This window comes from Perognathus longimembris, chromosome 24 (genome assembly GCF_023159225.1).
Source record: "Perognathus longimembris pacificus isolate PPM17 chromosome 24, ASM2315922v1, whole genome shotgun sequence".
Lineage (NCBI taxonomy): Eukaryota > Metazoa > Chordata > Mammalia > Rodentia > Heteromyidae > Perognathus > Perognathus longimembris.
Genome location: NC_063184.1, coordinates 10,578,893 through 10,599,273, shown reverse-complemented (window position 1 = coordinate 10,599,273; position 20,381 = coordinate 10,578,893). Strand labels below are relative to the sequence as shown.

The following is a 20,381-nucleotide window of genomic DNA, read 5'->3' as shown; positions in this document are numbered from 1 at the left end:
CTCCAAAGAAGGGCTTGTTGAAGGGATGTTTTTCCTAAAGTCACTCTTCAGTAAGTCTAAAGGTTTTCCTCCATTCCTCTCATGATTATAGAATGCCAAACCCATGCCTCAAAGTTGAGAGGGGAGACACTGATCAAGATATGTAGAATCCATAAACTACTTTGTTAAGTGGCACAACTCCTTTGTACAACTACTTAACTTAAAGGTAACTTAAGAAATCAAAAAATAAAATAAAATTGATAGGAAAAACGTATTAAAAAATACACTGCATTCAGAATTTTCTGTCGTCTCACAGGGAACTGAATATGCTTCACCACAGTAATGCCTTACCTATTTGTTCTAATTTTTCCTCATTCTCCTGCCTGTTCTTTTCTGCAAGGCCATGCCCCCTAGCACTTTGACCCCACCTTTGCTTTGCATGGAAATAACTTGGCTTACATAAACTGTGCGTGTGTCTCGTGTGACTGTCTTTGATCTGGGTTGCCATGCATCACATTTTTAACTCTGGACTCACCTCCTCTGTTGAATCACAAGTGTGATTTCTGTTGGTTTTCTTTCCTTTCCTTTCCTATCTTTCCCTCCTTGGTCTGTCTATCAACATGTCAAAACAAGGAGGCTGCTCCAAGGAAAGGACCTATCATGCCTTTAAGTCCAAGACTGTGTCATTTAGGTGTAAATTTCCCTTAGATGAAATGCCAGTTTGCAGCTGACTCAGATATGCATCATATCATCTGTGTACATTGGCAGAAATATTCATTTTAAATTCCAAATTTATTGGGTTACAACTGTCCACACATGATCGGTCCTTATTCTGAGTTTGCTCTTACTGGCTTTCTCCTGAGGAAATCAACATTCTGCAATTTGTAATGCTTTTAATTTTTTTCTTATTATTTTCCCCCCATGGTTTTGTTTTTGGTTTTATTTTCCAACATTGATCTGTAACATTGAACAATCTTGAGATACCTCTGTGTAATTTCACTGCGTTCTTTCTCTGTTTTGGTGTTTTTTGTGTATGTGTGTGTGTGTGTGTGTATCTTGATTATTTGTGATAGTTTTGTGGTATGTGTGAATGTGCTACAAGTGAGAAAATTAAGCAAGTTATTTCCTGCTCATTTTTCCTTTTCAGTTTTTTTCTTTTTTTAATTTTTCTGTTAGCCTTGCTTTGCTTTGTACCCCGAGACCTTGTGAAACCACCATTCCTAGTCCATTCTGTTGCCCCTCCTACCACAACAGGAAAAGACACTGTGTCCTTTCAGTCCTGATTACATTTGCCAATATCTTTTTTGATTTCCATTTTACTTTCAATGTTTTTTCATTCACATCAAAGATGATGAGACAGAATCTACAGAAACATCTGTGCTGAAAAGTCACCTGGTTAATGAAGTTCCTGTGCTAGCAAGTCCGGACTTGCTCTCGGAAGTTTCTGAGATGAAACAAGACTTGATCAAAATGACCGCCATCTTGACCACAGATGTGTCCGATAAGGCAGGTTCCCTTAAAGTGAAGGAGCTGGAGAAGGCAGCTGAGGACGAGCCTGGAGAGCCCTTTGAAATTGTGGAGAGAGTGAAAGAGGACTTAGAGAAAGTAAATGAGATCCTGAGAAGTGGAACCTGCATGAGAGATGAAGGCAGAGGGCAGAGTTCTCAGGCTGAGCAAGAACTAGTGGAAGAGGAATGGGTGATTGTCAGTGAGGAGGAAATAGAAGAAGCTAAGCTAAAAGCCCCTTTAGAAATTACTGAATATCCTTGTGTAGAAGTTAGAATAGGCCAAGAGACCAAAGTGAAAGCAGAGAAAGACTCAGCTGGGCTGGTGAACTATCTTACTGAGGACCTCAATTCATATGTGCCACCTCCTAGGGAAAAGTCAGTTCAAGACACATCAGGGAAGACTACTGAGGGTCCATCTGCTGGCAAGGGCTCTGATCATGAAAAGAAAGGTACCCCCTCAGGGGATAAACAGAGTACGCTTAAACAGGTCAAAGCAAGCCTGGGAATCAAGAAGCCCATGAGAAGAAAATTAAAAGAAAAGCCCAAACCAAAAGAAGAAAGTTCACAAGCCAGTGAAGAAAAACCTGATCTTAAAAAATGTAGTTCTGAGGAGTCAGTGGATGAAGACTCAGGGTTAGCCCCTGAACCTCTGGCCACGGTCAAGGCCACATCTCCTCTGATAGAAGAAACTCCCATTGGTTCCATCAAGGACAAAGTGAAGGCCCTCCAGAAGCGAGTAGAAGACGAACAGAAAGGGCGAAGCAAGCTGCCCATCAGAGTCAAAGGCAAAGAGGATGTTCCCAAAAAGACCCCTCTCAGGACACATCCACCTGCTTCGTCCTCTTCTTTGAAGTCTGACAGGCATGTGCCCTCATCGCCCTCCTCTAAAGCAGAAAGGCATTCCTCTCTCTCCTCTGCAAAACCAGAAAGGCACACTCCAGTGTCACCCTCCAGTAAATCTGAGAAACACTCACCTGTATCTCCCTCTGCCAAGCCAGAAAGACATTCACCTGTGTTGCCAAGTAAACCTGAGAAACACTCACCTGGGTCACCTTCAACAAAAACAGAAAGACATTCCCCCGTGTCGTCATCAAAAGCAGAACGACATGCGCCAGCTTCACCTTCAGGGAAAACAGACAAACGGCCCCCTGTATCACCTTCCAGTAGACCAGAGAAACATCCCCCAGTGTCACCTGGGAGAACAGAAAAACGCCTGCCTGTGTCCCCTTCTGGAAGAACGGAAAAGCACTCGCCCGCGTCAACCTCTGGGAAAAGTGACAGGCACCTACCTGTGTCACCCTCTGGGAAAACAGAAAAGCAGCCGCCTGTATCACCCACCTCCAAAACAGAAAGAATTGAGGAAACTATGTCTGTTCGAGAGCTGATGAAAGCTTTCCAGTCAGGCCAAGACCCATCGAAACATAAAACTGGACTCTTTGAGCACAAGTCAGTAAAACAAAAGCAGTCCCAGGAAAAAGGTAAAAGTCGGGTAGAAAGTAACAAGGCAATAACCCAAAGAGACATACAGAGGACAGAGTCAATCAAACGTGGCCAGAAATTCCTGGTAACCGGTACTCCAGAATCCAGAAGAAAGATCCATGCTATCTCCCTAGGGTTGAAGAGAGAAGAAGCTGTTGGAGAGAAGGAGAAAGCTGCCAACCACAAAACCCCTGAACCTGTCCAGCCAGCGCCTGAAGAAGAAAAACAGCCAGAGACAGAAATCTCCAAAGAAAAGATAGCTGAGGAGCAGGGAGACATGGATCTCCAGATCAGCCCCAACAGGAAAACCTCCACGGACTTTTCTGAAGTCATTAAGCAAGAGTTAGAAAACAATGACAAATATCAGCAATTCTGCCTGAGCCAAGAGACTGAAAAAGCTCAATTGCAATTAGACCAAGTCCTCACCAGTCCTTTTAACACCACCTTCCCCTTAGATTATATGAAAGATGACCTTCTCCCTGCTCTCTCTTTACAGAGTGGTGCTTTGGAGGGCAGTGCTGAGGGCCTGAAGCCGGAAGGGCTAGCACCCTCTCCTTGCGGCAGCCTGATGGAGGGGACCCCTCAGGTTAGTTCAGAAGAGAGCTATAAACACGAGGGCCTCGCAGAGACGCCTGAGACAAGCCCAGAAAGCCTTTCCTTCTCACTAAAGAAAAGTGAGGAACAAATGGAGGAGACAAAGGGAACCACCCCAAAGCTAGAAATACCCATCAAAATTCATTCAGAGAAAGAACATCCCACAACCAAAGACATGGTGGATGGTTTTGAAGAACAAGGTGCTGTGCTGGCTGAGGGTTCGGAGCCTTCTTCTGAATGTTCTCGCAGGGCAGTTTCTCCAGAGGCTTCCCAGTCTGTGTCTCCTCAACAAGAAGGCAATTGTGCTGGCAATGCTAGAGTACTACAGGCATTCCCTGAGGATGCATCATCCTGTGGAGGTCAGCTCACACCCCAAAGTTCAGCTCACAAGGTGCAAGCAAATCGTGAAGCTCAAGAATCTACAACCACCTCAGAGGGGATGGAGACCTCACCATTGCCTGGTGCTTCTACAGAGACAGAGCAGGGCACGGGATCAAAGCCCCAGGGGGTCATTAGAAGTCCCCAGGGATTAGAACTTGCCCTCCCTAGCCGAGACAGTGATGTCCTCAGCCCCATGGCTGACGAGTCCTTAGCCATCAGCCACAAAGATTCCCTGGAAGCCAGCCCTGTGTTAGAAGATAACTCCTCACACAAAACTCCAGATTCTCTAGAACCAAGTCCTCTGAAGGAATCCCCTTGTCGGGACTCCCTGGAAAGCAGCCCCGTTGAACCAAAGACCAAGGCAGGCATGCTGCCAAGTCACTTCCCTCTGCCCGCAGCTATTTCCAAAGCAGAACTCATGACAGAAGTGGCCACCATGCGGTCCCGGCTCCTCCGAGACCCTGATGGAAGTGCTGAGGATGATAGTCTTGAGCAGACATCCCTCATGGAGAGCTCAGGGAAGAGCCCCCTTTCCCCTGACACCCCCAGCTCTGAAGAAGTGAGCTATGAGGTCACACCCAAAGCCACCGACACCACCACTGCCCCCAAGCCTGCTGCCATTCAGGAGTGTGCCGAGGAGGAAGACACAGAAAATGGAGAGAAAAAGAGGTTCACACCAGAAGAGGAAATGTTCAAAATGGTCACTAAAATTAAGACGTTTGATGAACTTGAACAAGAAGCTAAGCAGAAAAGGGACTATAGAAAAGAACCCAAGCAAGAGGACTCTTCCTCATCCTCTGACCCCGATGGTGACTGTTCTGCTGACTGTTCAGTAGGCTTGGAGGAACCCAAACAGATGGAGGGTGTGGAGAGCGAAAGGGATGTCCCCGTTCTGGTGACCTCTGAGAGCAGAAAGGCTTCCTCCTCCTCTGAAAGTGAGCCCGAACTGACACAGCTAAACAAAAGTGCGGACTCAGGCCTTTTGTTAGAACCAGTTATTCGAGTACAACCTCCTTCCCCACTTCCATCCAGCATCGACTCCAATTCCAGTCCCGAAGAAGTTCAGTTCCAGCCTATAGTTTCCAAGCAATATACCTTCAAGATGAGCGAGGAGCTTCAGGAAGAGCCAAGTCACTCAGAAGAGAAAGAGAGTGAGGCCCATTCAGCTGAGGAGAGACCTACAGTTTCCCCTGAGGATGCAGTGAGGCCTTGTGAGGAAATCTGTGATGGTCATGGGTGTGAGGCCACGAGTCCTAGCAACTTAGCAGGACCTGTCTCCTTGGGTCACCAGAGTTTGTCTGGTGATAATGCCTTTCATAAAGACTCAACATCTCCCCAAGACACACAGGGTAATGACACAGGAGGAGGGGAACATGATGTTTCTGGAATAGAATCTCCACAATTAGATTGCCCCAGGGAAAGCTCTTCTTTGCTTCATTGTCCATTATCTGAGGGGGAGAAGTTAGATGATGGCACCCCCTCTACCTCTTCCACTACAAAAGTGGGGGTCACAGAAACTGACCAAAGTTTGGATAACATATCAAAAAACTGTTCTATTCCAGACTCTTCTGTCACTACCCAAACAGATAGGGTTTCCCCGGCTTCTCTAGCAGGTGATCTAGCCGAGGCCGATGAAATCGCCGACCCTCAAATTATAAGCCCTTATGAAAATGTTCCCTCCCACTCTTTTTTCTCTAGTGAAGAAAGCAAAACCCAAACAGATATGAGTTACTCCACAACTTTTCATACTTCTGAAGTGTTTTCTGCTACCGTGACATTCTCTGATGAGGATGTAGAAGTGATAAGCTCTTCAAATCGGACTGTTTCAAGCGAACAATGTAATTCCAAGAGCCAGAACCTGGAAGGACCATCCAAACAAGAAAGTACCTTGTGGGAAGGGCAGTCAAATAAGGCCTCCTCGTCTCTAGAACCTACTCTAGATAAGACACCCGAAGTCGCTGGTGAACAAATAAGCAAAGTCATTATCACGAAAACGGATGTGGATGCTGATTCCTGGAGTGAAATTCGTGAAGATGATGAGGCCTTCGAAGCTCGAGTGAAAGAAGAAGAACAAAAGATCTTCGGTTTAATGGTAGACAGACAATCACAAGGCACTACCCCTGATACCACTCCTGCCAGGACCCCAACTGAAGAAGGGACCCCAACAAGTGAGCAAAATCCATTCCTCTTTCAGGAAGGGAAGTTGTTTGAGATGACTCGCAGTGGTGCCATTGATATGACCAAAAGGTCTTATGCTGATGAAAACTTTCACTTTTTCCAAATTGGTCAAGAGGCTGGAGAAGAGACTCTTCCAGCAGATATGAACGAAGGGGCTACTGGGGCTGAGCCCCCACAGCTGGAAACATCAGCCGAGTCACTAGCACTTTCAGAAGCAAAAGAAACCATGGATGATGAAGCTGAATTAGTTCCAGATGACCAGAGTGAGGAGGCGGAGGAAATCCCTGCTTCAGATGCACTTGTTAGCTCCCATGTGGAGATTTCAGCTTCCTCTGAGATATCCACAAAAGAGGCTGACTGTACAGAGGCAGGGGACCTCCCCACCCTGCAAATGGAGGCTGCACCTCCTTTGTCCAGTATGAAACCAATACCTTGCCCTGACTCCTTTCAGCCAGCTGTACCAAGTCACTTAGATTTTTCCACAGTCACTAGGTCTGTATATTCAGAGAGAGATGATGAGTCTCCTGATTCTTCTCCAGAGGAACAGAAATCAGTGATTGAAATCCCCACAGCCCTCATGGAGAATGTGCCTTCAACCGAAAGCAAATCCAAAATTCCCACAAGGACTACACTCACCTCAAACCCAACACCTCTCCCCGCAGAGAAAGAGAGTGAATTTTCTGAAGAGTCTACACCTGGTCTGAATGAAGAAAGTAAGGAAGATGAAGCAAAACCAAAGTCCAAAATCCCGGTCAAAGCGTCCATCCAAAGAGTGGAGCAGCAGCTCCCACATTCAGATTCATCTTTGCAGATGACAGTAACTTCTCAGGGACGGGAGGGAACAAGCAGGACCCCAGATAACAGAAGCAAATCTGAATCGGATGCTAGTCCTTTGGACTCAAAGACCAAATGCCCAGTGAAAGCCAGAAGTTACATTGAGACAGAGGCAGAGAGCAGAGAGAGGTCAGAGGAACTTGAGTTAGACTCAGAGGAAGGGGCCTCGAGATCAAAGATGTTTGCATCCCGTTTGCCAGTTAAGAGCAGAAGCAGCACAGCTTCCTGCAAGGGAGGCATGAGCCCTACAAAAGAAAGTAAGGAGCATTTTTTTGACCTTTATAGAAATTCCATAGAATTCTTTGAGGAGATTAGTGACGAGGCTTCCAAATTAGTGGATAGACTCACACAGTCAGAGAGGGAGCAGGAATTAGTTTCAGATGATGAAAGTAGTAGTGCCTTGGAAGTTTCAGTTATTGAAAATCTGCCAGCCGTTGAGAGCGAGCATTCAGTTCCTGAGGACATCTTTGACACAAGGCCCATTTGGGATGAGTCCATTGAGACTCTGATTGAACGCATCCCTGATGACAATGGCCATGACCATGCTGAAGGTATTTGCCAGCCATTGAGATTCCCTGTGCTACGCATGTCATAAATTTGATAGAGATTTTTTGTATGTTTATTTTATTTTGGTGATTTGTGTCTCATTTTCTTTAAGCTTTCTGTAGTGGTTAATGTGTTTGTGTAAGCCCTTTGTGTTTTGTGCCTTTCTGTATACTCTTGTCCATGAAAACAATCTCAAGATTGAGTAATGAGAATGCTTATGGAAGACATAAACCTGACCAGGCAATGGAGACCCTTGCCTTTCTTTAGCTGCTGCACGGAAGGTTCATGCAAGCTTTGAGTTTTGTTGTTCTGAAGTCCCAGGCTTAGCCTCATATTCAGCATGTGGCTTTGGCACATGATTGTGTGAGGTTTTTCTTTGCACTCTGAGAACTTATTGCTTTATCTTCTTACCTCTGGACCCTTGACATAATCTGTACTAACAATTTTGTAATTATTAGGAAGCCATTTGCTCAAGAAGATTTCTCACGTCCTGAAATCCCAATTGGTGTGGGTCTGGTTTTGAGTCAGAAAGTTTGGATTTCAGATACCTTTGGTAAACTCTTTAAGCAAACAAATATAAGGTAAACATATACTTTCTGTTTATATGATAGATGAATAGAGAAGGTACTCAAATGAGATACAGCAGACAACAAAAACTCAAACTTTGCACCATCTAAGTTGACTATAAGGGAATGATGATCCTTTGAATTGTAAAGGAAAAAAAAGAGAAATAAAACCATAGATTGCTTCAAGAAGTAACCTGTGGTCTTCCATTATCTCTACAATGAAGACTACTGTTCCTGAATTTCATAATACCATCACAAATGCTGCCCATCAAACCAGAAGAGTTAAAGATAAATGGAGAAAAGTTATATAGCTTTTGAAAGGAAATAATGGGCGAGTTTACAGCATCACAAGCAGGCAGTTTTTGCTCAAAAGGCACATTCACATCCATGCCGCAATGTACACAATGAGTGTGCTTCTATCCTTGCATTTTCTGATGCCACCAGAGCCAAGTTAATTTGCTTCTGGACACATTGGATAAACCGAACATTTGCCAGCCTTAAACAAAATCTTTTGTGAGTTTCAAATCACATAAGAGGTCCTAACCAATTATTTCAATTCTACATCTTATTTACAGTTGCTCTTGTATTTCAAAAGCAAAATGACTTTTGGTGGGCAGTATTATCAGATAATTTAAAAGGAAAGTCTTAAATGAGTAGGAATTAAAGCTAGGTACTAGTGGCTCAGTCCTGTAATCCTAGCTACTCAGGAAGCTAAAAATCTGAGGATTGCAGTTCCAAGCCAGCCTGGGAAGGAAAGTCCATGAGATTCTTATTCCCAGTTAGCTACTAAAGGCTAGAAGTAGAGTTGTGGCTCAAGTGGTAGAGCACTGAACACGAAAGCTCAGGGACTCAGGCCCTGAGTCCCTGAGTTCAATCCCCAGACTGACACCAAAAAAAAAGATGACTGAAAATCAACAAATTCTATTTTTATTTTTTTGTGTTCAGTAAGTAGTCTTGATTAAAGAGAAATGGAAGCAGATGGTTCCCACGAGTCATATTAGATTCATTCCCTATCCCAACCCAGAAAGCAGACAAACATACAACTCGGCAAGATGAAAAATTCAATAGCAAACTTGTGCTATTTTCCAATCTTTGGACAAGTGACTTCCTTTCTTTGGATGATCGCTACTGTGGATCCTCTGCTGTCATAAACAACCTTTGGCCATTCTGTTTTTGACCTTCTCTAGATCCACAGGATGAGCAGGAGCGGATTGAGGAGAGGCTGGCTTACATTGCCGATCACCTTGGCTTCAGCTGGACAGGTAAATGAGAATGACCCCCCCCACCCTTCTTAACAGAAGACACCTCATTGACTCTGAAATTTAGAATGACTTCAGACTTTAGAATGTTGACAATACACCAACTTTCAAAACATTCCTCTAGCAGTTGTCGATATCTAAGTTAGGGGCAGGGGAGGTTATTGTGTTCCAGATTAAACATTTGGATGTAAATTTCTTAAAATTTAATTTGAGTTTTAACCAGGGATGCTTCTTTTAATATATCAAGTATTGTGCTGAGTGAAGGTCAAAATGTATTTGAGTGGGATGTTTCACTGAGTTTTGCAATGGGAGTGTTTAAGTGTAGTAATTGCATAGTAAATAATTTATTTAAGGACAGTAAATTGTGGTGTCTGTACGGATTATTTACAAATCATAATTTGTGAAAAGAAAAAAACATATTCTTTAATCTACCTGTGACTTAACCAATTGAGGCAATATTGTATAAGGCTGATTCTTTTCTTGATTTTTATTTTAACTCTGATTTAATTTTCTTATATATCAATTGTGACTACTTTATTGAGGCAAGCAATGTAACATTCGTTTTCTTTTTGAGGCATAAGAGTCCATAAAACTCTTAAAGGGAATGGATTATTTAGAATTTATAACTAAAAATAGTAGGAATAGCCAATTAAAGGTTAGAATAAATTTGTAATATTGATTAAATTTATTTAATCGAGAGATTTAGGGTAGTCAGAATATCCCCAGTTGATATATTGGATAGGTAAAATAATGCAGAATTATTTTCCTTAAATATATATACACTCATACATATAGATTAAACATACAAGTTTGGTAAAAACATTTAAATCTTACAGCTAAACAGAATGATTTAAGTTGAGTAAATATGCCTCTCACATACACCAACTTCTACCCTTCTAGCCCCATAACTCAAAAGTACTTGCTTTCCCTTGTAATTGGTTTTTGAAAAGGAAAAGATAGTGAAGACGTTTTTTCTATTATTTACAAGTAAGTGAAATTGTACTTAATAATATTTGTTGTAAAATTTCTATTCAGATAACCCTCTCACGCACTTTTAAGTGACTATTGATTTATACTTTTTAGAAGTTCCATAATTTATCAACAGTCTTTGCTGGGAGATTTATAGTTGGCTCCAGTTAGTAAAAAAAAAAGTCGTGGTATATTTTTGTGAGTATATCTACAGGGCATATTCTTGGGAGTAGAATTACTAGATCAAGGATATTTTTAATTACACACACACACACACATATATATATATATACACACACAACCTATAAGCATTCATGCTCACCATTTTATATTAGCATCCTTAGAGAATTTTAAAGGTTTAATTTAAAGGAAAGCATTGTTATTTGGTCAATTTTTACTTCATAGACTTTTAATACATGTGATATTTTTATATCACATATATACTTCTTGATTTTTCAAGAAGTAAGTTAATCCAGTTCTATAATAAATATACAGCCAGTGTTTATCAATATACCTAGAAACAGGACTTATAGTTCTTAACATCACCTAAAGCTGGGTGCCATTGACTCATGCCTATAATCCTAGCTACTCAGAAGGCTGAGATCTGAAGATCATGGTTTGAAGCCAGCTGGGGCAGGAAAGTCTGTGATGCTCTTACCTCCAATTAACCACCAGAAAAACAGAAGTGGAGCTTTGGCTCAGGTGATAGGGTGTTGGCTTTGAGCAAAGAAGTTCTGGGACAGTGCTCAGGCCCTGGGTTCCAGCCCTAGGGTGGAGGAGGGTAAGCCATAATCTAAGGAGGGAATGATAATACATGCTAGTAATGCCAGCGCTTAGGAGAGACTGAGGCAGGAGAATTATGAGTGTGAAGCCAACCTGGGCCACACAGTAAGACAACAGCAATAAAATAAAACAGCAATTTAAAAACACCCTGAAAAACGTGGTAACATATTTCTCCTATTTTGTAATTTATTTATTATCTTGGATAAAAGTATAAATAGATATTAATGGTCTTCTCTACATTTTGAAATCAACTGGTTTCAACTATTCATACTTTGTCAAGCACTACTTCATTCTTACCATTTCCATGACAATAGTGACATTAGTGATAAGATCTATACCCATGATTAGTATTTTAAAGGAGTATATCTATCTATCTATCTATGAACTACTTCTAATGTATAGAAACAAAAGAAACCAAAGGCTCATGGAAATGCACAAAAGTGTCATTTTCATGTCACAAACCAGGGTATGGAGGAAAAGAACTTGAAATCAATGTGTTTACAAAGTAGTTACTTTCTCTTCTAGAATTAGCAAGGGAACTGGATTTCACCGAAGAGCAAATTCATCAAATTCGAATCGAGAACCCAAACTCCCTTCAGGACCAGAGCCATGCACTGCTGAAGTACTGGCTGGAAAGGGATGGGAAGCACGCCACAGGTATGTGCAGAGCTCTAAACAAAAGGTGTAGGTAGAACTTGCTTGTTCAGTTCAAACCACCTCATTTCTTTTTCCTCCCTCCTTTCTTCCCTCCCTCGCCCTCCCTCCTACCTACCTCTCTTTGTCCCTTCCTTCCTTCCTTCCTTCCTTTCTTTCTTCCTTCCTTCCTTCCTTCCTTCCTTCCTTCCTTCCTTCCTTCCTTCCTTCTTTCCTTCCTTCTTTCCTTCCTTCCTTCCTTCCTTCCTTCCTTCCTTCCTTCCTTCCTTCCTTCCTTCCTTCCTTCCTTCCTTCCTTCCTTCCTCCCTTCCTTTCTTCCTTTCGTGGGCATATGTATATATGCCAGTTCTGGGGCTTGAACACAGGGCCTGTGAGTTGTCCCTTAGCTTTTCTGCTCAAGCCTAGCAATCTTTCCACTTGAGATATAGCTCCACATCTGGCTTTTTGGTGATTATTTGGAGATAAGAATGTAATCGGTTTTCTGAGACCCTTAGATCTCAGCCTTCTAAGTAGCTAGTATTATAGATGGGAGCCATCAGCAATGAGCTTTCAACCCCTCCCCCTTTCTTTTATATGTGCAGGAACATAGCAACATATAAAATGCCATCACTTTAAAGAAGTGTTAGCAAATGAAAACGAGCTACTGTCATTTCTAAAACAAACACAGGGCATGAAGGACTTCTTGTAGTACATGCATGGAAATAGTGTTATCTAATAAGAAATGATATTGGTACTGGCTGCCAACAGGAATGTTATTCAAGTGCAAAATTTTCTAAATATCAATGGTGGACACAATTGCTTTGTTTGCAATGGTATTATGGATGATGAGTTATCTTCAGTTTTGACTTCCTTTACTCCCCCCTCCAAAAAAAAATAAACCATAGGTGAGAGGAAAAGTGTCAGGTAGATTTTCTATGGGATGGTATATTGATGTCAGACTTACCTGGTGGAATAACATGGGAAGTGATAGGCTGTAGCTTCTCATTAAACACAGACCACCTCAGCAGGCTGTGTTTTCCCCCTCCCTTAATGTCTCCATGGTGAGCTACTGTGAAATATATAGTGCATTGTTCCTTTGCTCCAAATACCCCTTAATATCAGTGCCAGACTTAGCAAATAAAAACCAACACTGTTTTTCAGTATCCCTTGCAATATTTGGAATAGACTTTTCCTAAATATACATGTTTTTGTTAATAGAAATTCAGAACTTCCTGGGGGTCATATATGTTATCTGGAACCCTGCTATTTTGGACTTGTGTCAGTGCCATGTCACAATTCTGTTTATCTCTCTGCTTCTTTTCACACAGCCCCTACTTAGGTTTTCAGTTGTTATTTATACAACATGCCAAAAGATTTGGCAAGGCAACTCAATGGAAGAAAAAAAGTAAAAAGAGCACCTCTAAAATGTAGCAAATGTAATGAATGCTGATATTTTCTACACTTTCCCAGATACCAGCCTCATTGACTGTCTCACCAAGATCAACCGAATGGATATTGTTCATCTGATGGAAACCAGCACAGAAACCCTGCAGGAGCGTGGCAGGCACAGCTATGCAGAGATCGAGCAGACAATTACACTGGATCATAGTGAAGGTCAAACAAGTGTGTGCGTGTGCATGTGTGTGCATGTGCATGTGTGTGTGTGTGTGTTAATTCAGGTGGTAGACCTACTAAATTCTGGTACTGGACTTATTTTCTCTCTTATTTTACAAGAAAGACTTTTAGTGATTGCATATTCATTTCCTTGCTACCTCGATTTCTTTACCTTTTTATACAACACCTCCAATTATGTATTATTTGTTATTCCACCATTAATATTTGCAACCTAATTCCTTTTCCTCAGTTTCTGAGGACATGTCTGATAATTATCTTCTTACTCTACCCAGCCACTGATTTCTGTGCTCACAACCAACACTATGACATTACTAATAACTTACTACTTCTGAGTAACACAATACTCAAAGCAGTACTCTTATTCTTTCTTTTTCTTCTACAATAAGATTCTCAAGACCCACTGAGATATCCAGCCATTGGCCTTGCTATGTTGTATGTGTGTGTGTGTCACAATGAGGGCTTGAATTCAGTGCCAAGGCAATCTCTCTTATTTTACTTTTTTTATGTTCAAGGTTAGCTGCTTGACCACTCAAGCCACAGCTCCACTTCCAACTCTTTGCTGCTAATTGGGGAAAAGAGCCTCACAAACTTTTCTTCTAAGGCTGACTTTGAACCAACCACAATCCTCAAATCCTAGCTGAGACACCAGCCCCCTGCCCTATCACCTTCTTAATACTATAGTTTCTCTAATTTATTGTCATTTGGTTACATACCCCAAGCACACCTACCTCTCTGTTATGCCTTCCTGTTTTCCTTCAAATCTCTTTATATGTCCATAATCTTCCAATACAAAATCTCCATGCATATAATCTACCTCATAATATAGCAGATTCCATGGCTTGCTTCTGCTAAAGCCATCATTGCTTCCCAGGTGCTGAGTTGCATTCCATTTTATCCACTCAGAGGCTTCACTCATGCAAGTGTCCATTCTGGCTTCCCATAAATATGCCAGACTCAGGAACATCGGGATATACTATAATAGGTCTCTCCTCTTTTTTTTTTTTTTTTTTTGGCCAGTCCTGTGCCTTGAACTTGGCCTGAGCACTGTCCCTGGCTTCTTTTTGCTCAAGGCTAGCACTCTGCCACTTGAGCCACAGCGCCACTTCTGGCCTTTCCTATATATGTGGCGCTAAGGAATCGAACCCAGGGCTTCATGTATACGAGGCAAGCACTCTTGCCACTAGGCCATATTCCCAGCCCCTCCTTACTAGCATTTGATATAAACATTTAATGCTTTCTTAAACATTTTCTCCTCTTACTTTCTAGGATAACCTCTCTTTTTATATGTTAATGTTTAGGATAACCTCTTTTTATATGTTTTTCTTTCCATTTTACTGCTCTCCTCCTCAAGGCCACTTTTGGTCACTTGCTCCATCTCACAGATTTAAAGGATGGCATGTATTAGTAGGTAGTAAGATTTCACAGCTTGGTCCACCTCCCATCCCTAGCCTTCTCTCAATGTTCCAGAAGTTTGATCTCCTTGCTACTCCTGAACATGTCATCTGTTCCACTGCTTCAAGTTGCTGGTGCTTTCTGTCTCTTCCATTCTAGAGAGTTCTTCACTCTGATGAATAGAGCCTTTTCAATCTTTCTTTTGGTTACTGCTCAGCTATCGCCTCCATAGTGGAGCCTTTCCTGCCTATTCTAACTAGCTTAAATCAAAAACTTGATTTAATCTCTCCTGTTCCCTAGGTTTCTCAGTACTTCCAGAGGAGCTCTGCACTGCCCAGCACAAGCAGAAAGAAGAGCAAGCTGTATCTAAAGAAAATGAATCTTATGATCACCCACCCATCGTCTCTGAAGAGGACATATCTGGAGGCTATTCCACTTTCCAGGATTGCACCCCGAAAACTGAAGTGGACCACTCAGAAGCAGCTTCCTCTCCCCAAATGCATAAGGAACAAGTTCAACAAGATTTCTCAGGGAAAATGCAAGACCTGCCTGAAGATCAGCAGGAATACTTGTAAGTTTCAGAAGAAAATCTGCTCAATGTGGTTCCAAAGAAAAAAAGGAAACATGGCAAGGGTGCCAGGCAGATACATACATAAACAGCTGTAAATAACTCAAAAAGAATGTACCTATAATCAACCCCAGAGCTATCGTAAAAATAAAAACCTGAAACACTGAGAACATATCATTGTGACAGTGTTGCATGCTTGAGGTTGTAGGGACCTACTTGAATTCAATCCAGATCTGTGACTTCTCATAGACCCAAGTGCTTTGGGTCTTCATTTCCACATCTATAATCTATGATATATAGCATACATATTCCTCATTTCTGTACATCACTGTTTGCCATGTAAAACCATCTGGACAACGTAGCTATTACTTATAGCATTGCTGTACCTCCTTTACTCTCAATAGAGTTGTGATTGATTTACAATAATTGCTCCATTTGTAATGCTTCCCAATGGCACCTGTGGGACCATGACTGGTTTGGGGTATGAATAGTGATATGACACATTTGGCAACCCACAAAGTATTTTGGCAAATCTGCAAGGTAACTAGGCATAGAAACACAAATACGACACAAATTATTTACCCAGAATTAAATGCCATTAAAATGAAGTAAAATAAGGTTAGAGTAGAATAAAGAAGATTTTTTGAGATCTTGTCTGGCTAACAGAAGTTACAGGGCAAGGCAGATCAGAACTCAACCTCTGGATTTTATAGATACACAAAAGACATAGTTAATTCATTGACAATGTTCTCCAGGCAAAGAAAACACATCAGAAAGGCAAGTACACTGTCATGAGATGGCATTGTAGTCCTTCATGAAGGGAGTTTCATTTTCTGTTTACTGAAACATGGGAAGAAGGACAAAGAAATAAATTCAAAGAAAGGACTCAACATCCAGCTCTTTCTCCTGAGTCTACCTGCAGGATCAGGTGATAGTTTAATGATGGGGCAAGAAAGAGAGAAAGACAAAGGAAAAAATAGGGAGAATCACCAAGAAGCCTTTGATTATTGAATATCAATGACATGATAGAAAATTGCACTAACTATACAAAAGAAAAAGGAGCAAAAGCATTTCTAATTTAAAATCTGAGAATATGAGTTGGTCACCAGTGGCTCATGCCTGTAATCCTAGCTACCCAGGAGGTTGAGATCTGAGGATTGTAGTTCCAAGCCAGCCTGGGCAGGAACATCTGTAAGATTCTTATCTCCAGTTAAGCCACCAAAAAGCCATAAGTGAAGGTGTGGATCAAATGTTAGAGCACCATTCTTAGGTGGAAAAGGTAAGAGAGGGCTTCATGCCCTGAGTTCAAGTCCAAGTCTGGTACAAAAAAAATAATATCTAAAGAGGAAAGAAAGATGAATTTATACCTTACATACTTCATAAAAGTTACAAAATGATAATTCATTTTAAGATAATTGCTGTGTTAGAACATATGATTTCATCGCAACAGTGATGAAACTGTTAATGTGTTACCTTTCTTCGCCAAATTTACCAATCTTGGCTATCGTGGACCATGAAGACCAGTTTCATCTTCTCTTTTAAATCCCTTACTTGGGTAGGAAAAACACAAATGTTGCTGAGGTATAATTTGGCTTTTCCATTCCAGTGTAACCACTCCAGGAACAGAAGGGTCAGAGACTGAAAAGGCCACAGCAGTACCTGGCTCTCGTAGCAAGACTTCTGAAGAGATGAGTGTCCCATGTGAGGGGGAGAGACTGTACCTTCACACCCCAACTTCCAGCGAGCAGGGCTGCTCTCCCATTGTGCAAGAACCGGAAGAGTGCCCTAAGCCCGGGGAGCAGAGCTCTCCACAGAAAAGCAGCCTGGTGATAGAGGAGTCAGCCATAGACCACGCACAGGCTTTTGCAAGGCACGACAGGGATGCTGCTTTTGAAAAGGTAAGACTCTTCTTTATTTGCTGCCCTGCCTACAACAAAGTACAAAATCCTTCTAGTTTCTGTCTTACTGACAAAACAGAATGCTAAATTAATTTTCATTCATCTAGACCCTGGGAAAACCTTCATCCTTTCAGAATCAGAAAGCTAATGTTTCTATGTGTTAGTAAGCCTTGGGATCACAAACTCTCGTTGATCATTGGAAATACTATTGCCAGTAAGAAAGAACAAGAGAACCAAGCACCAGGGGCTCATGCCTATAATTCTACCTACTCAGGTTAAGATCTGAGAATTGCAGTTTGAAGCCAGCAGGGGCAGAAAAATCCCTATGAGATTCCTGTCCCTAATTAACCACAAGTGGAGCTTTGCTTCAAAGTGGTGGAGCACTAGCTTTGAGCAAAAAGAACTCAGGGACAGCACCCAAACCCTGAGTTCAAGCCCCACAACCACTGCCACCACTATCAACTACACAAAGAATGCACACTGAAGTGAAAGAATAGTCAGACATAGATTTGTGAGACTCTTAGGTAGATCTTCCAGAGTGGGATGTGTAGTAGCCAACAGTCCTGAGATTTATCTGTACCATTTGGTGACAAATCTACTCGAATTGTGACTGTGTGATGCCTTAGACAAACTTTCCTCAATGGAGGAAGGATCATTTCCAAATTAGATTTCGTTAGGTTTATTTTAGAAATAGCCTAGGAAGAGAAGATGATGCCTGGACTCATTGTTTTTAAGTGCAGACACAATATTGTCTCACCATGTGTGCCTTGTCCCTGAGTTTTAAAGTTGCAAAAAGAAAGATGCAAATGCTCTTAAGAGAGCCAGTCAGATCATTTATTCACAAAATGTGGTCTCTGATTCCTGTATCTGGAGATAGTTGATATACCTCAGTTCCTTAGAAAGCTTCCATAGAGCAGGAAGAGCTGCGTTTTTCCATCTACACAGAAATGTGAAGATCTATTTGAATGGAACTTAATATTACATAAATTAAACTTGAGGCAAAAATTTGTATGCATCGAACTTAATGTAATATAAACTAAACCAGAGTTACTTTCTTTTAAAAGGGAACAGAGCATCAAAAGCATTTGAAGTTTGAAAGTGATTTTTTAAAACATCATCATATGGCTTAATAGCAGAGATTTCTATACGAAAGAATTGGAGGCTTTGGGAGGAAAAGTAACGCACCATTTAAAAAGCATTGGTTTTTATTCATGAGAAGGATAGTATCTGATCTCAGAATTTACTAAGATCACAGCTGAAATGAAGAAGGGTTCAGGCACAAGAGAACTCTGTGTGTGTGTATGTGTTTGTGTGTATGTGTGTGTCCTGGTTTTGGCAGTGAATGTAAAAAATGAATTCACCACATGAATGGCTTTTTATCTCTTTTTTTTTTTTGCACAGAATTCATGGCTTCTGTAAATTCTAGTAAAATGTCTCATTCATTCTTAGGGGTTACAAGTTATCTATCATGGCCTGCGAACCCACTGGCCAAGTGATGTGTAGACTATAAACAATTATCCCTGAATTTATATATTCAATCACTTCTCTGCATATACATGTTGATAAGTTCTTCTGCATGCTACTTGCCTTCTACAGGCCTGTCCCATGTGTTCTTGATGGGTTTCCACTTGTATCTCATCACTCTGTATGTTGACCTGTAAGCTCACATGATCCTAACATGAAACTGAACATCCAATTTCAGTTACTACTCTTGTTCACCATATTGCTAGGGGGTAGGTTTCTGATTATATTTAAAATACAATTTAGCTTAGAATTCATATGTTTTTCTTCAGCAGAAAGTTCTAACTAGGATGATTTTTGAACCAGTCCTAGGGCTTGGATTTGGGGCCAAATCCATTTAGTCTGATTTGTAACTTCTCCTCACAACAATCCTAATATTCCTCATATCCTGGCTTTTCAGTGCCAGGGAAGTGTACTGATAGCTAGCTAGTAGCTTTAGGAAATGGTGACTTCCTGTGGAAAGTTTTGAGACAGGCATGAGCCATGCCTACAAGTGTGAGATAATCATTCACAAACAAGAACCTGGTAGCTTGCACTATGTACCATGCTGTCTGGGAGACTCAGGCACACTTCTTTTAGCCATTTATTAGTACAAAAAGTCAGATAGGAAAGGTATTTTTTTAGACATATTTTGACAGAGGACTTCTCTGATAACTCTCAGAATCACGGATTCTCTCCCTATTCTGCTACGAAATTTTCCACCCAAACCTCCATGAATAAAGCTTTCAGAACACAGTGTGAGTTCAAGCAGAATCCAGCAGTGAAGTTATTCCTTAGCATGTTAAATTCAACACGAGAGCTGGGCGCAGTGGTGCATTCCTGTAATTCCATACCAAAAGGCTGAGGCAGGAAGATCATGTGTTCAATCTAGACTACATAGAAAAAAGTTAACTTCAAAAAGTGAAACAACTGGCTGCTTCCGTGCTTCCACCAGGAACTAATGGAGGAATTAGGGGAGCTGGAGGTCAGCTCCGATGAGGAGGCGATAGTAACTACCAGGGTTGTCCGCCGAAGAGTGATTATTCAGGTACCAGCTATTTACCATGCTGCACGATTGGGACAGTTCTGTCCATGCACCCTTATGGAGTGATGAGCCTGGAGCAACAGAGGCTTGGCATGCTCCTGAGGCAATGCATGACCACTTGAAAGCAACCCTTAACTCTCCCCTTGTCCTTGATAAAGAAATGCAATGGCAGCCACATTGGCAGCCCACCTCCCAGAGAGCAGACAGCAGGAGGCTTCAGTTCTTCAGTTCTGGCTCATCTCATAGTGTTGTTTGTTCATTTGTTCATCTAACTTCGATTACAATCTCCTATGCATGTAATTACCCACCTGCTTCTTTTTGTTTGTTTGTTTGTTTAAACATATAATCATAATAGGGATTTTGCATCTCAGGAATGCTTTTCAGCATCACCTTTGTTTTTCTAACATTCCTCCCATTATAAGCACCTGGACAGAGTTCCTCAGGATCATTTCAAAGGGTAAAGTAAACTTCCTCTAACTATGTAGGGAGATGATATGCCTGACATACCCCCAGAAACAGTCACAGAAGAGGAATACACTGATGAACATGGACACACCGTCGTGAAGAAGGTACTGGCTCATGTTTTCTTATGTGGCTAAATTCACACTTTCTGTTTAAGATGTATTTTTAATCA

The 20,381-nt window shown here is 41.6% G+C and overlaps 1 protein-coding gene across 26 annotated transcripts in view; it reads left to right on the top strand.

The window, feature by feature from the left end:
• Ank2 (ankyrin 2) overlaps positions 1–20,381 on the top strand; it is a 457,187-nt gene that overhangs the window by 428,014 nt on the left and 8,792 nt on the right. For 13 of the 26 annotated variants that reach the window (XM_048333410.1, XM_048333417.1, XM_048333419.1 and 10 more), the window contains 7 exons: positions 9,253–9,327; positions 11,602–11,733; positions 13,180–13,323; positions 15,037–15,307; positions 16,911–17,202; positions 19,658–19,750; positions 20,233–20,316. In XM_048333410.1, coding sequence (XP_048189367.1) covers positions 9,253–9,327; positions 11,602–11,733; positions 13,180–13,323; positions 15,037–15,307; positions 16,911–17,202; positions 19,658–19,750; positions 20,233–20,316 — 1,091 coding nt within the window. Of the gene's footprint in view, positions 1–1,327; positions 7,505–9,252; positions 9,328–11,601; positions 11,734–13,179; positions 13,324–15,036; positions 15,308–16,910; positions 17,203–19,657; positions 19,751–20,232; positions 20,317–20,381 lie in introns of all 26 variants that reach the window. The other 13 variants (XM_048333422.1, XM_048333421.1, XM_048333418.1 and 10 more) reach the window with 2 other exon arrangements.